At 38.8% G+C, this 16,970-nt stretch overlaps 2 protein-coding genes across 2 annotated transcripts in view; both read right to left on the minus strand.

The window, feature by feature from the left end:
• Positions 1-2,294, minus strand: part of LOC101857429 (glyoxylate/hydroxypyruvate reductase A) — a 12,735-nt gene extending 10,441 nt beyond the window's left edge. The window contains exon 1 of the mRNA XM_005105447.3: positions 2,035-2,294. Within this exon, the coding sequence (XP_005105504.1) occupies positions 2,035-2,164 (130 nt within the window). The 5' untranslated portion in view covers positions 2,165-2,294. The remainder of the gene's footprint in view (positions 1-2,034) is intronic.
• A 2,408-nt stretch (positions 2,295-4,702) lies between these two features.
• Positions 4,703-16,970, minus strand: part of LOC101857664 (selenoprotein K) — a 20,332-nt gene continuing 8,064 nt past the window's right edge. The window contains exons 2-6 of the mRNA XM_005105451.3: positions 16,532-16,616; positions 15,493-15,511; positions 14,442-14,494; positions 10,449-10,513; positions 4,703-7,829 (exon numbers count right to left, since the gene is read on the minus strand). Coding sequence (XP_005105508.1) covers positions 7,795-7,829; positions 10,449-10,513; positions 14,442-14,494; positions 15,493-15,511; positions 16,532-16,616 — 257 coding nt within the window. The 3' untranslated portion in view covers positions 4,703-7,794. The remainder of the gene's footprint in view (positions 7,830-10,448; positions 10,514-14,441; positions 14,495-15,492; positions 15,512-16,531; positions 16,617-16,970) is intronic.

The raw sequence follows: 16,970 nt of genomic DNA on the forward strand, positions 1-16,970 counted from the left end.
GGGGGGAGGGGAGATACACCAACGGACAAAAAAAGAGAAAGAAAGAGAGTGTGAGCAGACAAATATAGAGACGGAGAGAATAGGAGAAGATGGGAATAGGTGGACAGAGGTCAGAGACTGTGAGAGATGGAAAAAGAAAACAAGTACACAAAACTTGGGATATAATCCAGTTTTGGTCCCAATGATAACTATGGAGTGTGGGTTTTGGCTTCACCAACGATTACTTCTGGTTCTAAATTCTAAACGATTACTTTTCGACGCGTGTGCCGATGTTTGACGCTCAGCGAGCAAGAGATATTTCAAACCTACGGCCTAATTCTAATTGAATGGCAAAACATCAAATTATGTTTAAATTCAGTGGGGGCATACCCATCTGAAACCTCCCACGTTTTATAAGATCAAGGGGGCAAGCTCCCCTAAAACCACCCTTGTTAAAAACATGTGAAATATTTCTGCTAATTCTGAACTGAAAAGTAGATCTAGCAGCATGTCTCTTGCCATTGCAACAAAAGTGACTATTCTCCGGCGCCATGCCGGTCAATAGATCAATGGCTTTTCTCCGGCATCACGCATAGTTGCACATGTTGCTTCTCCACAGCTTTTCATTTCAAATGTCGGCATGTTTTGGCCATATTATACACGAACACTCTCATCAGGGTCGACATTTCATGATTTCTTCAGAATTCAATTCACAATAGGTGGACACGCAGCCACTACTCAATGAAAGCTCCAGTGACCCAAGAAGGACGAATTTCTGTGCCAAAGGTGACAGCACCAAAAGCACCAACAACCCTCAGTCACAACCAGTAGAAGTAGGCCTACAAGAAGGCGCATCTGGCACTGAACTCAGTTGCAACAATAATAGCCATTTTATAACCAGCCGACAGGGGAGATGGAAAGCTGTGGAGAAGAGACATGTGCAACTAGAGCTATACGACACTGTGATGCCAGAGATTAGCCACTTGCTAATATATATTTAAGTCAGTAGCGACGTCATCGATTATATCCAGTCCTCTTTTAAACTGAAACTGGGGCCAAAACCCGAGAATGCCCAAAACTCGAACTTGAGCAACAATAATTTTATGGGAGTGTATACAGACCCGGTAACTGGGAACAAAGTTACGAAGTATACAGGAGGCCCGGTAGGGGAAATCTTTTGTGTTTTCGGAAAGTTTCAGCCCCCTCTTGGCTCAGGGTAGTTCAGGGTAGACTTCAGTTTTTCTAGATCTATGGCCTAAGGTCTAGATCAAGACAGACATCATATTAGTATTAGTTTCGAGGCCTAGATCTAAATGAAGATTGCTGATGTCTTTTCGATGAACGATCGCTTTCCCTCCGTTTTAGAGTTGAAGGAATCCATAGACAATTTGAAGAAAAGAACATGTCATAATTTCAATCAACAAGCAGTCTCAAGATCTATTTCTCTCTCTCTCTCTCCCCTCTCTTTGTCTCTCTCTCTCTCTCTCTGTGTATCGCTCGCCTTTTCTTTCTCTTTGTTTATCTCTGTCTAAAGTCTTTCACCCAACCTTCTTTCCCACTCTATATTTCTCTCGTTCCCTCCTGTCAACTAGGGAATGGTATAGAAGATGCCAGCACTTCCCCCTGTTCTCTACCCCCCCTCTCTCCTCACACACACACACACACATACAGACACTCTCTCTCTCTCTCTACCGGGTCTGGGCGCTGAAACTTTCCGAAATCACAAAAGACTTCCCATACCGGGTCTGTATAGGCCTACTTCTTGACTTTGTTCCCGGTTACCGGGTCTGTATACACACTTCGTAATTTTATATTTTTAGATTCTAAATCTAGATCTAGATTCAGACTAGATTTCTAGATCTAATCTAATCTAGATATCTAAATATATATATATATCTAGATCTAGATCTCTAGATTCTAGATATTAGATCTATTCTCTAGTCTAGGCATACACAACAACTACAAAATAACAACAGAAATAGTCAAATAGAAACAGTGAACAAGAGGGCAGAACTGAGGAGAGGAAAGGTAGACAGATTCGTTGTCTCACCGCACCAGGTGTAACTTGTAACTCTCGGACACAAACATTTCCAATATTTTTTATTGCTTCTTTCACGATCTGGCCAAGATCGGCCAATTTGGAAGCCACAAACACTTTGGAGATTGGCCTCCTTATTGTTTCCATTTCGACTTTCGCTTTCGGAAATTGACGGGGAAATCGGTCAGTGATGATAAATGACTGTTGATACTACATTACACACACACACACAGATCCATCTTCCTTTTCATCGTCTCTGTCGTGTTTTCGCATCGCTTTATTTATTGTATTATAAATTAATAAGAGCAGTCTCATGTTCCACACCAAGGAATAGGTCTGATTAGAAAAATATATGTCTTTTTTTCTAAATGTATGTTATGTAAAAACAACCTTTCAAGACACAGATAGAAAGACAGACAGCGCCTACTACCACAGCAAGACCATGTTCACAGGATCCATGATGGAAGAATCCCAGAAGACATCCTTTTTATGGACAGTTGGAGAGAGGAAAAAAGAACTAAAGTGTACCCTCAGCTAAGATTTATCGATGTTTGCAAAAGAGCCACAAAGTGTAAAGGCCACCGACACTAATGTAGACAGTTGTGAGGAGCACACGATCGGTCTTCCCGGAGAACAACTTAATTTTAATAATACTCTTTTTTAGTAAGGTTTTAACAGCGCTCGAAAGCCTATAAGGGTGAGGTTTAAATAGAAAGTAATTAGAAATCCTCTGTAACTGTAAATAATTTTCAATTGCAGCAGCCGCGGCAGAGACCGTCATTTTTGAAACCCTCGATGAAAACACTTCAAAATGGTGTTTGTCAATGTGTGTGTGTGTTTGAGTTTGTATGTGTGTGTGAGAGAGAGAGAAAGAGAGAGAGAGAGAGAGAGAGAGAGAGAGAGAGAGAGAGAGAGAGAGAGAGAGAGAGAGAGAGAGAGAGAGAGAGAGAGAGAGAGAGCAGTGAAAGATTGGGGGTTGTTTTTTTTTTTGGGGGGGGGGGGGGAGGATTTAGAATTCAACTCCGACCACACTCCCCTTCGCACACATGTACACACACGAGGACACTTTTGCCTTACACCTTACACATGTTCCAGCTAAGCACACTGCAGGCATAAGAGTCTATGATGTATTGCCAAGGCTTTTCACTTTGACCATAGGACATAAGTTCCATAAATCCAAGAAGGGAAGAAAAATTTTTCAGCTTCTTCATTTTTGAGCTGAGATTTAGTACAAGTACAATCCAGTGGTTGGCCCCAACAGGCAAAGACTAAAAGTCTAGACCCTTACTAGTGTCAAACTCAAACTGGCATGGTCAGAATTGTGTCAATGAGAGAATAGAACGTTTACAATCATTATAATTATGCACCATCTTTATAAGTACCGGCACTTGGTACTCAATCAAGGCACCCAGGCTAGAGAAACTGAGTTGTATGCAGTAACAGAGTACATGTATAGTGACTGTCCCTTTTCACCAGAAACAGACTAGACTGCAGCAACAGAGGAGTGGAGGTACTGCCCACTTATCAAACTGCTGTGTAAATACCCATACCATACCATACATTTCATACACTCAACAGTTTAGCAAGCACTATGTTTTCATATAACATGAGACGACTGTAAAATGTCATCAAGTTCATAGTAAACTGAACCACAGCCACTATCAGTCATCAAGGCTTCCTTGTTGACAAACATAATACTATGTAGGTATGGGTTACACTAGTCTTGTACATGTGCATAGGGGATGATCAGTCCATTGGAATGGAAGGTCTACTAAGCTGTCCACAGTACAGTCCGTGCTGGCTTTAAGCACACCAGCATAAAGCACGTTTCGGACTCAAGCGTGCTAAGCGGCTTTTACCGAATTTTTGTGATATAAATTACACGCCTTTAACCACGGTAACTTCGGCTTCAGGCACGCTTCATTTACAAGACAGTCAATACTTTCGTGATGACCCATCGATTGAGATGCATACATCCGCGTTCGTGGTAAAGCTACACAAAGACGAAAAAAACACAAAGAGAGTCGGGAAGACAAGAAAGGGAGGCCAGTTGTGATTTCACCTTTGACCCTCGCTATCCATTAATCCTGATTGTGTATCACGCGTGAGGTGGGATGAATGTGGCACAGCGGGCAGTAGTACGCACAGGCAGTTTGTAGGCCAAGAGTGCTGTACCATGACTGGCCATCTAAATGTTTTCATTTCCCATTTGACCATAAAACAAAAACAAACAAAAACTACCATGGCGAGTAAAAATAACAATGCACACTCTTGTGGGGGACTGCTATAGGCCTACTTACAAACAAAAGGAAATAGCACGGAAAATTTTCTACATGAAAATCTATGGATTATGTCTACTTCGCACTCAAGCAAGCTTCGACATTAAGCATGCTTATGCTTTTTCCCAACGACCATGCTAAAAGCCGGCGTGGACTGTAACTCCCACTCTGGTTCTATTCTATCCAGATATATAAATTCTAAGGTTTCATTATAACCTACATAGGGTTGACAAAAGAAAAAAAACAACAAAACAATCACCACTAATATAAAAACACATACAGACATGGGGAAATATCTGCCACATACCTGTACTGTGTCTATTTTTTACCAACCAATTAACGATGGTACCTAAATCAACATCACACTTTGCCATTCCTACAAGCATTAAGGTCAACTCTTTTCCAATGCAGTTCACATCACATGTTTTATTCAAAATAACCTTGTTCATATTTCATCAGTCCAATGCTCCTTTGCTGAGGAACTTTCAAATATATTTTTAAAATTATCAAATGCTCCTGGATTTCAAAAGTAATTTACAACAATGACAATCAGTTTACACCATCACCAGGATCTAAGACATTATGCATAATATGGGAAATGAATGTAAATAAAATATCCAACTAGCTGATAACTGGCACGATCAGCAAATACACCCTTTCACGGATCCTGGAGAGGAGGGAGGAGCAGCTATAGCATTGTGTCACCTGCAGTGATGCCTATTCTCCAGTCAAGTAAGTAAGTAAACAACAGGAAGTGTTAAAGAACCTGACCCGTTAAGAAGATCTGCCTACCCCTCCATGACCAAAACAAGGAGTTTTCCACAGAATTCTCCCCAGAAATCTCAAGAACCGCAGTAGATTCAGATTACATTATAAATCGATCGAGGAATAAATGCGTAAATTGTTAAAACATATGCCAATAAAAATATGTAGGCCTATTTTTTCGTCATTTAAATCACGCAAATATTGCAAATAAACATGTATTTTAACGTCATTAATGAAGTTGTGCAAGACTGATGGAAACTAAATTCAAGAAAAAAAATCAGATTTTACGCAAATCCGATTGAAGATCTTCCATTTCCATAGATTGGCAAAAAAGTTTAGAGGGCTCCAATTTTATCAGAGTACTTGGCATGTCTGCTATAAGAGCCAGCAGCACATCTTTCTTACCCCTTTGGGGCATAAAATTTGTTCAACTTTTTTTTGCACCCAATTTTTGCTAGCCAGGACAGTGAGCTATCGTACAGAGTGACTTCCTTTGGTATTTACTTCAGTGCAGTGGGTCCGTTCTTTATCTAATTATATAAAATTTAGTGTGCCTGGTTGAGTCTACGACTAAAGTTGCCAGTGCCAGTGATAATGAGCGCATACTATGGCCTGGCCACTGAAGTCACAGACGTTACTGTGAATGTTATGAAGCACTTCAAGGCCTACAATATACAGAGGGATGGCATCTTGGCCCACATTGTTCTACATACGGTGTATGTGAGCTGTCATGAAGGGGTTACCTCTTGGATCTACTAACCATGAAACAGAAGGAAAAAAAAACAGGTCAATAACAGGACCAAAGACTCATAGAACAAATGTAAACCAATACATACATTTGTATAAAAACGGAAGATATCAATTTTACAATATCGGAAAAATTCTAAATTAAGACCAGACCCTTATATACTCGCCCCCTCCTCACAAACAACAAACACAATACATACATGTAAAACATGCGCAGCTCAATTCATGATTCATAGTACACAGAATCTGGTGCCCTGCTGACAAACTGAGAGAGTACTGAGCTCAAAGTATGAAAGAAGTGAAGCATGCATTCATACATACACCTGTAATTTTTAGCACCCTTTTAATTAACATAAATCTTGCAAATGCTGGCATGAATCTTATCTGTACAAATTACAAAAATCAAGTCAAATTCCATGCTTCTCAATACTATTACATGGGCACTCAAGTCAAAGATGTTCATGTGCTCCATGGCAATCTCTAAAACCCTGAAAAATACTCAAGGCCACATATTTCAAACATGAAACTCATCCCCTGAATGCCTGCATTCCCAGGACAGTAATCAAAAGAGATCAACCCCTTTGACACAACCCCCCTTTTTCAAAACAAAAAACAAACAAAGAAAGACCTGCCAGTTTTTATCCTCAGAGATGGGGGGGGGGGGGGGGGGGGCGGCTCACAACTCACTGGGCTTTACTTACCACCTAGAAATTCAGCCGTAAACACAATGAAATTTCAAATGCTGCAGACATTCACTGTATCAGCTTGATCAAAAGCTTTCAACCTTGGTTTTATGTAGAATCAAACTGTACAACTAACATAACAGCCCTGCTGTGAACTGACAAAACACCTTTTTTTAAATTTTGCGCCAATTTTTTTTAGTTGCTATATCGAAAGCCTGATCATTTACTCTAATTGTGTGAAAATAGCAAAATGAAACAGTCACTAGTTTTTTAATAAATCATAATTCCAATTTTGGAAGAATCCTTTTTTTAAATGGTTACCCTGATAAAAAGCCTTTTCATCTCAAAACTGCAGGGAATTTTTTTTAAAGTGTTTTGTCAGTTTACAGAGGAGTTCTCTGCACCCATACATCCTTCACTCAATGAAAATGAAACGAACCATCACAAGCACTGGTAAATAAATTTCATGGGCAAAAAAGAACACTTACAGATGGACATTGCACTCAGCAGTTTTATACACAACAAAAATGTATTTAGTCATAAATAACACAAGTATACATTATGGGACATTTATGTACAGAACATAGTCAAGAAATAAATAATAAAAAGCACAATAAAAAAAATGATTGTGGAAGTATCCCTGAACATCAAGACTGCGGATCAAAGAAACCCTACTTCTTCATTGGAAGTTGACAGATCTCTTATCATAAGTTGCCGTAAAAAGTGGCAAGCATCTTCATATTCAAAGTGTCAGTTAAAGGCATCAAGATATGTAGTAGTAGCTACAGCTTAGCTTTTAGATCTCTCACAAATAGTTCCATGACATAAGGAAGAAAACAGAAATCTTGTTGACCATATAGACCTACATAAGTTTCATATCCAGAACAATAGAAGTCTACTACCAAACATGCTGACACCTCACTGACCAAAAAAAAAGGGGGGGGATCCAAAGGCATTAGTCACAGCTGAAGGATGCCGATATCTAGAAATTCATGACAACCATCCACACATTCACAGGCCCTGATTTTCTCAGAGACTTCGTAAACTCAATACCTCATTTATTCTTCATCTATCCTTTTAAGTCCATTCAACCTCTCTAGTCTAGAAAAGTCTGTTGCACATTATCTCTTTATTCAACCTCAATCACTCAATCAGTCTCTCATAAACTTTGCTTACGGATATCCACTAACCCATTCGCTCATTCATTCAATCAGTTCCTAGCACAAACATCTTGCAACTGCTGGCATGAATCTCGACATGGCACCCTGTTCAGCTGTTGGGAGACTAATGCCCTTTACCGACCTCATCCACCTCCTGCCATTGGGGGTGGTCCTGGTGCTGTGGACAAAAAGAAAGAAAATTATAACTTAGTACCTCACAATATTACATTTCTTAAAAAGTCCTTGATTCCTTGATTTTCTCACCTGATGTTACAAGTACATCAACTCAAAAATTTAACTATATCACTAAAAAGCCTTAACCATTTTTCCATCTTTTAAAAATCTCAGGAAAAGATTTAAATCTAACTTTAGGTAGCGTAAACACGGCCTCGCGGGCACTCGCAGCCTTCCGACCGCGTGGTATCAGTGAAATCGGGGTAATTCCGATCGCTGTTTCTTTGCTCTTTCGCTATAAAACACCAAATGCCGTACACCTTGTAAAAGTTCAGCTTTTCCTCGTCACAATGGTGTAAGTTGTTTATATGTCCGATTATTAGGAGTTGGAGAATTGCCGGCGACAGCGAAGCCCCTCGCGGTCGGAATGCGTGGTCGGCCGGTTGAAAAATTGACACGCGTGCATTCAAATGCTTCGCGGAACGAAGGATGATTAAATACCGTCTTTTCATTGGCGGAGAACTGTAGAGCTTTAAACGGGCTTTCCCGTGATATATGTTTAGTCTTTGACGTCTAAATAGAAAGCTTTTAAAAATACCGTCAAAATGTTTAAAGATCACTTTTTACACAAAATATGTCAAATACCGGCTTATAAAAAACTTCAATTGAAAGATCAGTTTATTTTCTATTAGAATAAAGTAATCATTCCACCAATCCTTCCGCGAGATTCGGAAAGCATGTGACCCGCATCCGTGGTACACTACAGTAAAGAGCCGACTCGCTCGCCGCGGGGGCTGGTGCAGCGCCGGCCGGGTCAACGCTCGGTGTTTTTGTCAAAATAACGACAGATCATCGTGTTTGAGACGATAAAATACTATTTGTAATGATCTCACAGTCTTGAAAAAAAATAGGCTCCATATATTTGTTATAGTGATTGCACTCTGTTAATGTGGAGATGTTTACTGCTCTTGGTACTTTTTTATTGTCTGTCAAACATGGGGATGCAGCCAGTGACTGACTTTAACAAATTTGTTCAAATTTTAAACAACTACAATTTTCTTAAAAATTGACGGAGAGGTTAAAGAATGGTACCAAAATGCTCAGTGGATATAGGCCTTTCAAATGGAACAGATAAATTTGGCATACAGCTAGTTTGAAAATATAGTTTCTGGTACCTACTAACTTTGTTTATAATCACAAAAGTCTGGTTCCAACAAATTTGACAAATGTTCCTTTTCTGAGAACTCTTATGCACCACAAAATCAGATTTCTCATATGAACCTGTCCACTGTACAACCTCAATTGAAGCTATATATATATATATTAAATGTAACCATTTCAGCATCACACACAAGAGTTACCCTGTAACTGAGGTAAGACCCCTGGGTCCTAGAGCTCCAAAGAGGCAACTAGAATGTCAGTTACTATCCAGTATCAGCAAAAAATAATGATGAATTTCTCTGTAAAGGATGATGAAGCCATTTATGACAAACCTTATCAACTGAAAGATGAAGGATCAACTGCCCCCCCCCCACCCCCCTCCAAGGAAAAGTTAAGTTTACAAACGCTGAACACAAGTTCAAAGATCAAGTCAATTTGTCACCAATTTAACTCTTTCTTGTTTAATTCACCATAAAACAGCCTCCCTTGAAATGGTGGAAGAACAGAATGTTTAGTAAAGATAGAGAATAGCCATACATTGTGCAATGCAGTCTTTTTATTATAAACCTATGCTTTTGAAGTATATAATCATCAAAACCTTAACCCTTCAAGAGGCAAATGAATTTGTACTGTCCGGTTCCCCAGAGGCAAATTAATTGGAGAACTTCATGAAAATAAAGGTGGGTCATGAAAAATGCTTGTAACTTCCTTATTTTTTTAAGATAGAAACATGCGATAAAAATGTTCAAAACAATAGGCTACCTTGTCATAGATTTAATTTGTTAATTTGTCAGAGTGTCTTTGCTCCTGTGTTAGTCCTGACATTGCGGTGTCAAATTTCTCCAAGTCCTCCTAATGTGAGTGATACTGTTCAAAGCAGCCAGGGACATAGAGGGCTATATACCTCACACTTTTTTCATTGAAATGCAGTCTGTTTCCGCTTGAATTGCTACTATCCCAATAAAATGCGTTGAACAGGTTGCAAACATTCATATTTACAGCCATTTCAGATTCGATAACTGCCTTAGTGATTGAGGTAAACAAATTCCTAGACTGCTCATTTTCCATTCCAATTCTGGGTCTAGATTCTTGTTTGGGGCAGGAAATGCTAGGAAAATCTTTCTTGGCAAGAGTTTAACTTAGCAAACCCTTTCAGGTGGTTCCGTACACAAAATTGGGTCTCAAGAGCCCCTGTTCACGATCGTACCTAAACGTGATAACCTCTGAGGGACAGTCACAGCATCGCAATTATATTATCGAGATGGGTTAAAGAAAAGGCACAACTTATTCAAAAATGGCTTTGGGCTGTCAACTTTTGGGAAACTTACAGTTAATATCCTTTAATGTAAACAATACAACGTAATAATTTTCAAAGAGCAAAAAGAGGAGAAACCGTCAAACAATCTCCATCCCTGTGATACTCCCATCATCAAAGTCGTACGTGCCAAACAATTTTTCTTACCTCCCCCTCGTCCGCCGACGCCGCCCATTCTCCTCCGTGGTCCTCCCCCACCAGGGCCTCCACCTCTGAGAACAGAAAAAAACAAAACAAATCCACCAAATGAAAAACAAACAAAAATGTAGGATAAAATGCTATAAAATAAAAAGGCTCCAAATGAAACTAGAGTATCTTTTCAGTTTTAAAAGGTAAAACAGAATTTAAGAACCATTGAGCAAAATAAAAAAGATCAAATTTACTTAGCTCAACTTCTTGACAAAAACAATGACAATCTTTATTCATCTCGCAGGGAGAAATTTGTCTTGGTCTGATGGAATTAATAAAAGCATACCATAATATTGAAATAGTTTCCACATTCATTCATGTATATATATAACGTCGTCCATCTCACAAAAGGCCGTAAGGGCATTTTTGGCATTTTTCAGGAGAGCGTTTCAAAGTGTTGGACACTTTTTAAATTCTTGCAGTGGCATAACCGTTTGCTTTTTCGTTTACATTTTTGGCAAGAGATAAGTACAACCACTGATTTATCATTCCCTTTAATGGTTATAGATATTGTGTTATTAGTTTTATAAGAAATTGGCTAAAATAGCTGATACGCCTGTTTGTGAGAACATAATTATGTCTGTAAATGTAAAGACACAAGATTGACAATACGCCACGTCGTTTGGTAACAGAATATAAGAGAAAACAGATTTTTTTCTTGATTATTGAACAGGTTAATCAACTCAATATGCCAAATTGGTCTATTTTCGGGAGTGAAAAACAACAAGGAAAAGAAAATGAAACAGATTTGGGGTCTCCACGATATGAAATGTAAATAACTTAAAGAGTTAAGCTTTCTTACTTGTCTTCAAGGTATTATGCAGAATTTGCACAATACAATGAGTGTAAAATTTCTAGTACTGCACAGAACCTTTCATTCAAAACTGTGCACCATCCTTACACAACAACAATACAAGTAGAGAGATAAATTCTGAGTGTGTGTAAAGAATTTGTGTAATACATTATAAACGTTTTAGCCCATAATGCTTTGTTTATCAATGAAATATTGTACAAGTGTTCGTTAAGAAAGATTAAAATGATCTGGAAAGGCACTTCAATGCGAAAAGACAGTGTTAGTGGTAGCCTGTTATTATTATAAGTTACATGTGGCAAAGTTAAAAGAACATTGTGTGTTCCTCCAGTCTGATGAAAAGTGTACTTGGCTATAAGGAGTTTTTTATAGGCTGTTCAATGGAACATCTTTGACTTGATTTTTCTGGGGTTTAAAGGTCACTGTTTGGTACTGTGGGTTTGTAGCAAATAAATGGTTATTGAATAGTCTCTGTTGAGTCTGTTCCATAAAATCACTTCAGTTTATGATTATATTGCAGCTGAAAGCATCTTCTTTAAGTTTTCTCACTTTGGCTTTTCCGTGGATGCGATTGTTCAGCCTTTGTTTTGTCTCCTCTTCAGTTCAGGTTTGAGAGCTAGTCCTTTTAACTGGAAACTGACCTACAGTAGTGATGTGAGTCAACAGCGGGGAAGCTCGCAATTTGAGCATTAATGAGGGAGGGATGTTTTTCATCTCTTTCTCTGACAGTTGCTGGGCATCATCATCCTCTTTTTTTCTACTTCAATAGCACCAGCTGATGTTGTCGTATAGATGACGGTATTCCATCGACAGTCAAATAATATGTATTGGTCTTCAGTCCACGAGAACAGCTCGTCCCTTTCATAGATTCAGAGCAGTCAATGTGACCAACAGCGAACTCATGTTGTAGATGATGGTCTCTAAGTCTGTAACATTGCTGGAACATTTCCTTGTGTGTTTCATTCGCAATAGTGTGACAGCTTCGCCCATATTTCTCATAGCTTTCAAATTCATACCTGTCTCAAATCCTGTGCACGCCAAAATGTATTTCAGTTATAGGGCAAAGGAACTCCTCTAAAAAATCTCCTTAGTCCTTAGCTTCTTTATACTTTGATTGGACCGTGGACCTTTCAGAGTAGTCACTTCCTTGACAGCACCTTCTACCAATAAATTTTCAGGTTGAGTACAATATCCAACGACAACAGAGTTATTCTCTTCTGGCTTTATCCTTTTTCTACTCACGATGCTATGTGGCTTTTTTAAAAGACTACCATGAGCCTGTTTCTTCCACAAAGTGACTGTATGTATTATACAAGAGCAAGACACACTTCCACAAGCTGCAAATATGTCCTTCTTGCAAGACACGGAAATCAGGTTTGAAAGATGGGTCTACATCTAAATCGTCAATATAATCAGAACTTTCTGCAATACCACATCTTTGGGGACTCATGGACCTAATTAAAACTTTCACTAGTAGAAAATATTTTTAAAATTGAATGTTTATAAGCTTACAAATCAGCTAAGATACTATCACTTTATGATTGCATGAACATCAAACGCCGAAAGCAAGGATGAAATATAAAGCACAGGTACCAAAACAACACGTGTCTACTTGAACTAATGGTAAGGAAGCCTATAAAAGTCCCTCAATGATGCAGCGAGAAAGAATCAGTGAGACTAATAAACATGAAATGAGATACATCCCCCTCATTTACAAGAAAGAAAACAAAAGGAAACATCTCATACCATGGCGTATGCGGTCATATGCCTCTGTATATATTCTCACAAAGGGACGTAACAAGGCATACGCCTCAATGTGAGATGCAGATTCCTGCCCGAGAGCTATAGGGCTAAATGTTTTTTGCTCATAATTCCGCCATTTTTAAAGCTATCAACACGCCGGTTTGAGAGAACATAGATCTCACTACCCGACATACCACGGTGGTGTTAACTCAAAACCGCTAATTTTGACGATACGCCCTTTTGTGAGATGGGCGACGATTAGAGTTGGGGCGAGCGGACGGACGAGTTCGTTACTCGCGCACTCAGTCAGAGCGAACGGATAACGGATGGCCATGAGAGCGAACTGCGAACCTCAAGACAATTCGTTTTTTGGGTCCGCTCCACAATTTGACTCTCTCAGCGAGCGGACTGAGGACCTCAAGCCTCAAGTCAGTTCGTTTTTTGGGTCCGCTCCACAATTTTATTCACTGGGCGGGCAGGCGAACGGACGAACTTTAGCAGATGAGATACTCGACCCGAGAATAGACCCATCGTCTATTGTTTGTTAATTAGGCCTGATGTTTCAAACCACTAGTGGTGCCACAGGGAGTGAGAGAGGCCGGTGACGTAGTACTATGTGTGTAATCTTTCACCTCGTGCGTGGGGCACGCTGTGTACGTTCCAATTATCGCAAAGGCCGGGGGGGGGGGGCGGAAATTTCCGCCATGAACGCCTAGCTACAATGTGAGGCAGGAGGGTGATTTTTTAATGAATTTTTTTTTGGGGGGGGTGGGTGGGGTAGGCAATGGAAGGAGTCGTTCCCATCGGTCCGTCCGCCCGCTCGAATGCACGGAGTCTCTCCGTCCGCCCGTCCGCTCGCTCGCTAAACGAACTGTTGTCTCTGCCCAATGTGTAGTGAGTAGCAAGTAGCGAACTGCTCTTCACAAACGGGCGGTTCGTTGCCCGTCCGCTCGTTTGCGGGTAGTGCCAACGAGTAGTTCGTTACTCACGGACACTAATTTTGCGAGCCCAACCCAACCATAGCGACAATAAATATATATATATATATATATATATATATATATATATATATATGGTTCTAGCTCAAATTAACGACTTTCATGAATAAATACTAACAGTAGCTCTAAATCCTCAGGTCCGCAGAACGTTTGATATAACATTTCATATTGTGGAGTTAAACTTTCATCAAGTTCACCATGGAGCTCAAACTGTACAGCAGGGAAATCTTTATTAGCACTTATTTATTGTACAAGTACAATATCTCTTCCACTACCAACACTAGAAAAGAAAAGCCAACAATATTCTTGAAAACAGCACAGAAACTTGTTGCGTATAGACTGATTTAAGCTCAATTATATTTCATATGATTCAAAAAAGAAAATGCAAATCCAACTTACCCCGGTCTTCGATACTCTGATGTGTAGCGATCCCCTTTAGAGTTTTTGCTAGGCTGTAAAAAGTAAACATGGAAATCACATAGACAGCGCATGAGCAACATTGCATGATTTTTTTTTTTTAAGCGTTACTTAATTGACAAATCCGTTATCAATTTTTTTTTTTATGTTCAGAATATCACACAGCTTTTCATGATTAACTCATTCCATGACAATCCACTATGCATTCTTGTCATTTGTTTCTGGTCTCACTGTTTTTAAAGTTTCTTTTCGGTCACCATTTATGTCAGTTTTATTCACTTGTTCATAATCCTCGTTCATTTTCCTTCATTTTGGTAATAATATAAACTTATCGGATAAATATGTTATAAATATATAAGCACATTCATAGCACTCAAAGTGAGCACCCCAATTGATCTGTGGGCTCAACAAAAGTTTGCCTGGCACAGAATAAGAATTTGATCCTGGCATGGAATTATAGCTATATTCAACATAAAGCAACATTAACAATCTATCCCTATTTCAAGAGCTAAGAAAGTAAAGCAAATGAGTTAGGTGAGGAATAATGACAAATAAAACCATGTGCGTTCTAGCCTGGGATCAGAGAAGACCAAAAAAGGGGGATATAGGAGGGGGCTGTGAATTTGAATAAATGGTAGGGTAAAAGAAATGCTATCAGTGTAGGCCGAACATGACAAAAAAGTTAAACATCTCAGATGTCTAAAGGTTCCATCGATGAAAATCATACCTTGGGACAATTGTTACTGTGGACAGAAGCCACCTGAAGCAACAGACCTGTCTATTTTTATGAAATATCTAACACCTTTTTTTAATTCATAAGAATAGGGTCCCGATTAACTTTCGTAATACTTTTTCCTTTACTGAAAACTTTTTTTGAACAATGATGTAGCAAATACAATTTCTCAACATTTAAAACTTCTTTCAGTACAAAATCATGTAAAAAAAAAAAAAGCTCTTTACTTGAAACAGCAAAGCCGCTTTTCAATATTCCACACAAATAAAAAAGTACTGAAATCAAAGCAACTGTACTTACATTTATCAATGTCTGGAAGCTGAAGAAAAGTAAATGGAAAAGAAAATTAACTAAAAAGTAGACATGTAGAATTACTGTAATATATTATGAGGCATCATAGTGAAATCAGACGTTCGTCAAAATAATTAAATCAAAGAAACCAGTAAATTTCAGGCTGTCGGGCAATTTTAGTAAAGACCCAAAACATATAAATTTGCTTTTTCCAAGGATTCTCAAGCTTTGGAAGTCACCAAAGTTTAGCGGTCATTTTCTCTGTAATTTTCTCTGTGAAACCAGGTGACCCTCACCTCCTCCAGTCGCAAATATCTCGACTTCTGTTCAAGACAGATGGGTATTTTTTTTCATTGAAAACAAGACAAACTAAAAAGTTTTAAGACAATACCAATAACTCCACACTCCACATGCCTAAAAATTGATAAACGCCTGATTAACCACGTCGTGATACATATCCCAACAGCACGTTGTACTGGCAGAGGTAGGACTTTTAAACAATAATAATTAGAATATATTCCACTTTAAAATCTAAACAAAAAGAACCTTATAAATCCTACTGTCTATGCTAAAAACATTCCCAGGAAACGACAACAGTGTGCAGCCATAAAGGATCCTTCTTCTTCAAAAAAGTAAAAGGCACTCTATTTAGGCAGCAAACACAAACTTCATAATGCAGGTTATTCATCACGCCATTGAACTTACGTCTCAGCTATGTCTGGGCAAAGAGAATCCTTGGATTCTTGATCTTATGTATAGGCAGGATGCACCACTGTCGTACATCAACAAGGCTTTTTAAAATTATTTTTCTGAGTTCATAATACTTCCTTAAAAAATAATTAATACAAACACTTAAATGAAAGAAAGCAGATTAATAACTGTTACCTTAATTCATTGTTGAGAGCTGTCTTCAGCTCCTCATGTACCACAAAATAAAATTTTAGACTGTTACACCTCTGTGATCTTGTACGGACGGAATTCACTATTATTCCTAAGAAACAATATACACAAATATAGAAAAATTCAGAATTTTCAGAAGTATACTTACAAAAGTACTATAAAGTTGATCAGGCCCCATATCATCTCAGGGATGACTGAGAGTCTCCAGGGAGACCTGGACTCCAACACTTGACCTGGGGAGAAAATTACACAGTATTGGCAACAATAATGGCAACCTTTCATAAGAACACAGGGCTTTTGAATAATAGTCAAGAATAAGAAGACCACACAACATGGCTCTATTCACAAATAGATTACAACGTCATTACAAAAAGAGAACATTGTCCTTAGGCCTACATTATTTTATAATCTCAGAAACTAATAATTTGCAGTGGACATGATATAAAGTCAAAATTTTTGTAAAGCAGATAAAAATGAACAAGAAAAGAGGCACTCTTAGGGAGAAGTGGTCCCAGCCTACCTCTCTTACAACCAGAAACAAAAACAGAAGTCGAGCAAAAAAGCTGACAGAGTATTTTGGGGGGGGG

The sequence above is a fragment of the Aplysia californica genome, unplaced genomic scaffold (assembly GCF_000002075.1).
Source record: "Aplysia californica isolate F4 #8 unplaced genomic scaffold, AplCal3.0 scaffold00471, whole genome shotgun sequence".
NCBI classification, from domain to species: domain Eukaryota; kingdom Metazoa; phylum Mollusca; class Gastropoda; order Aplysiida; family Aplysiidae; genus Aplysia; species Aplysia californica.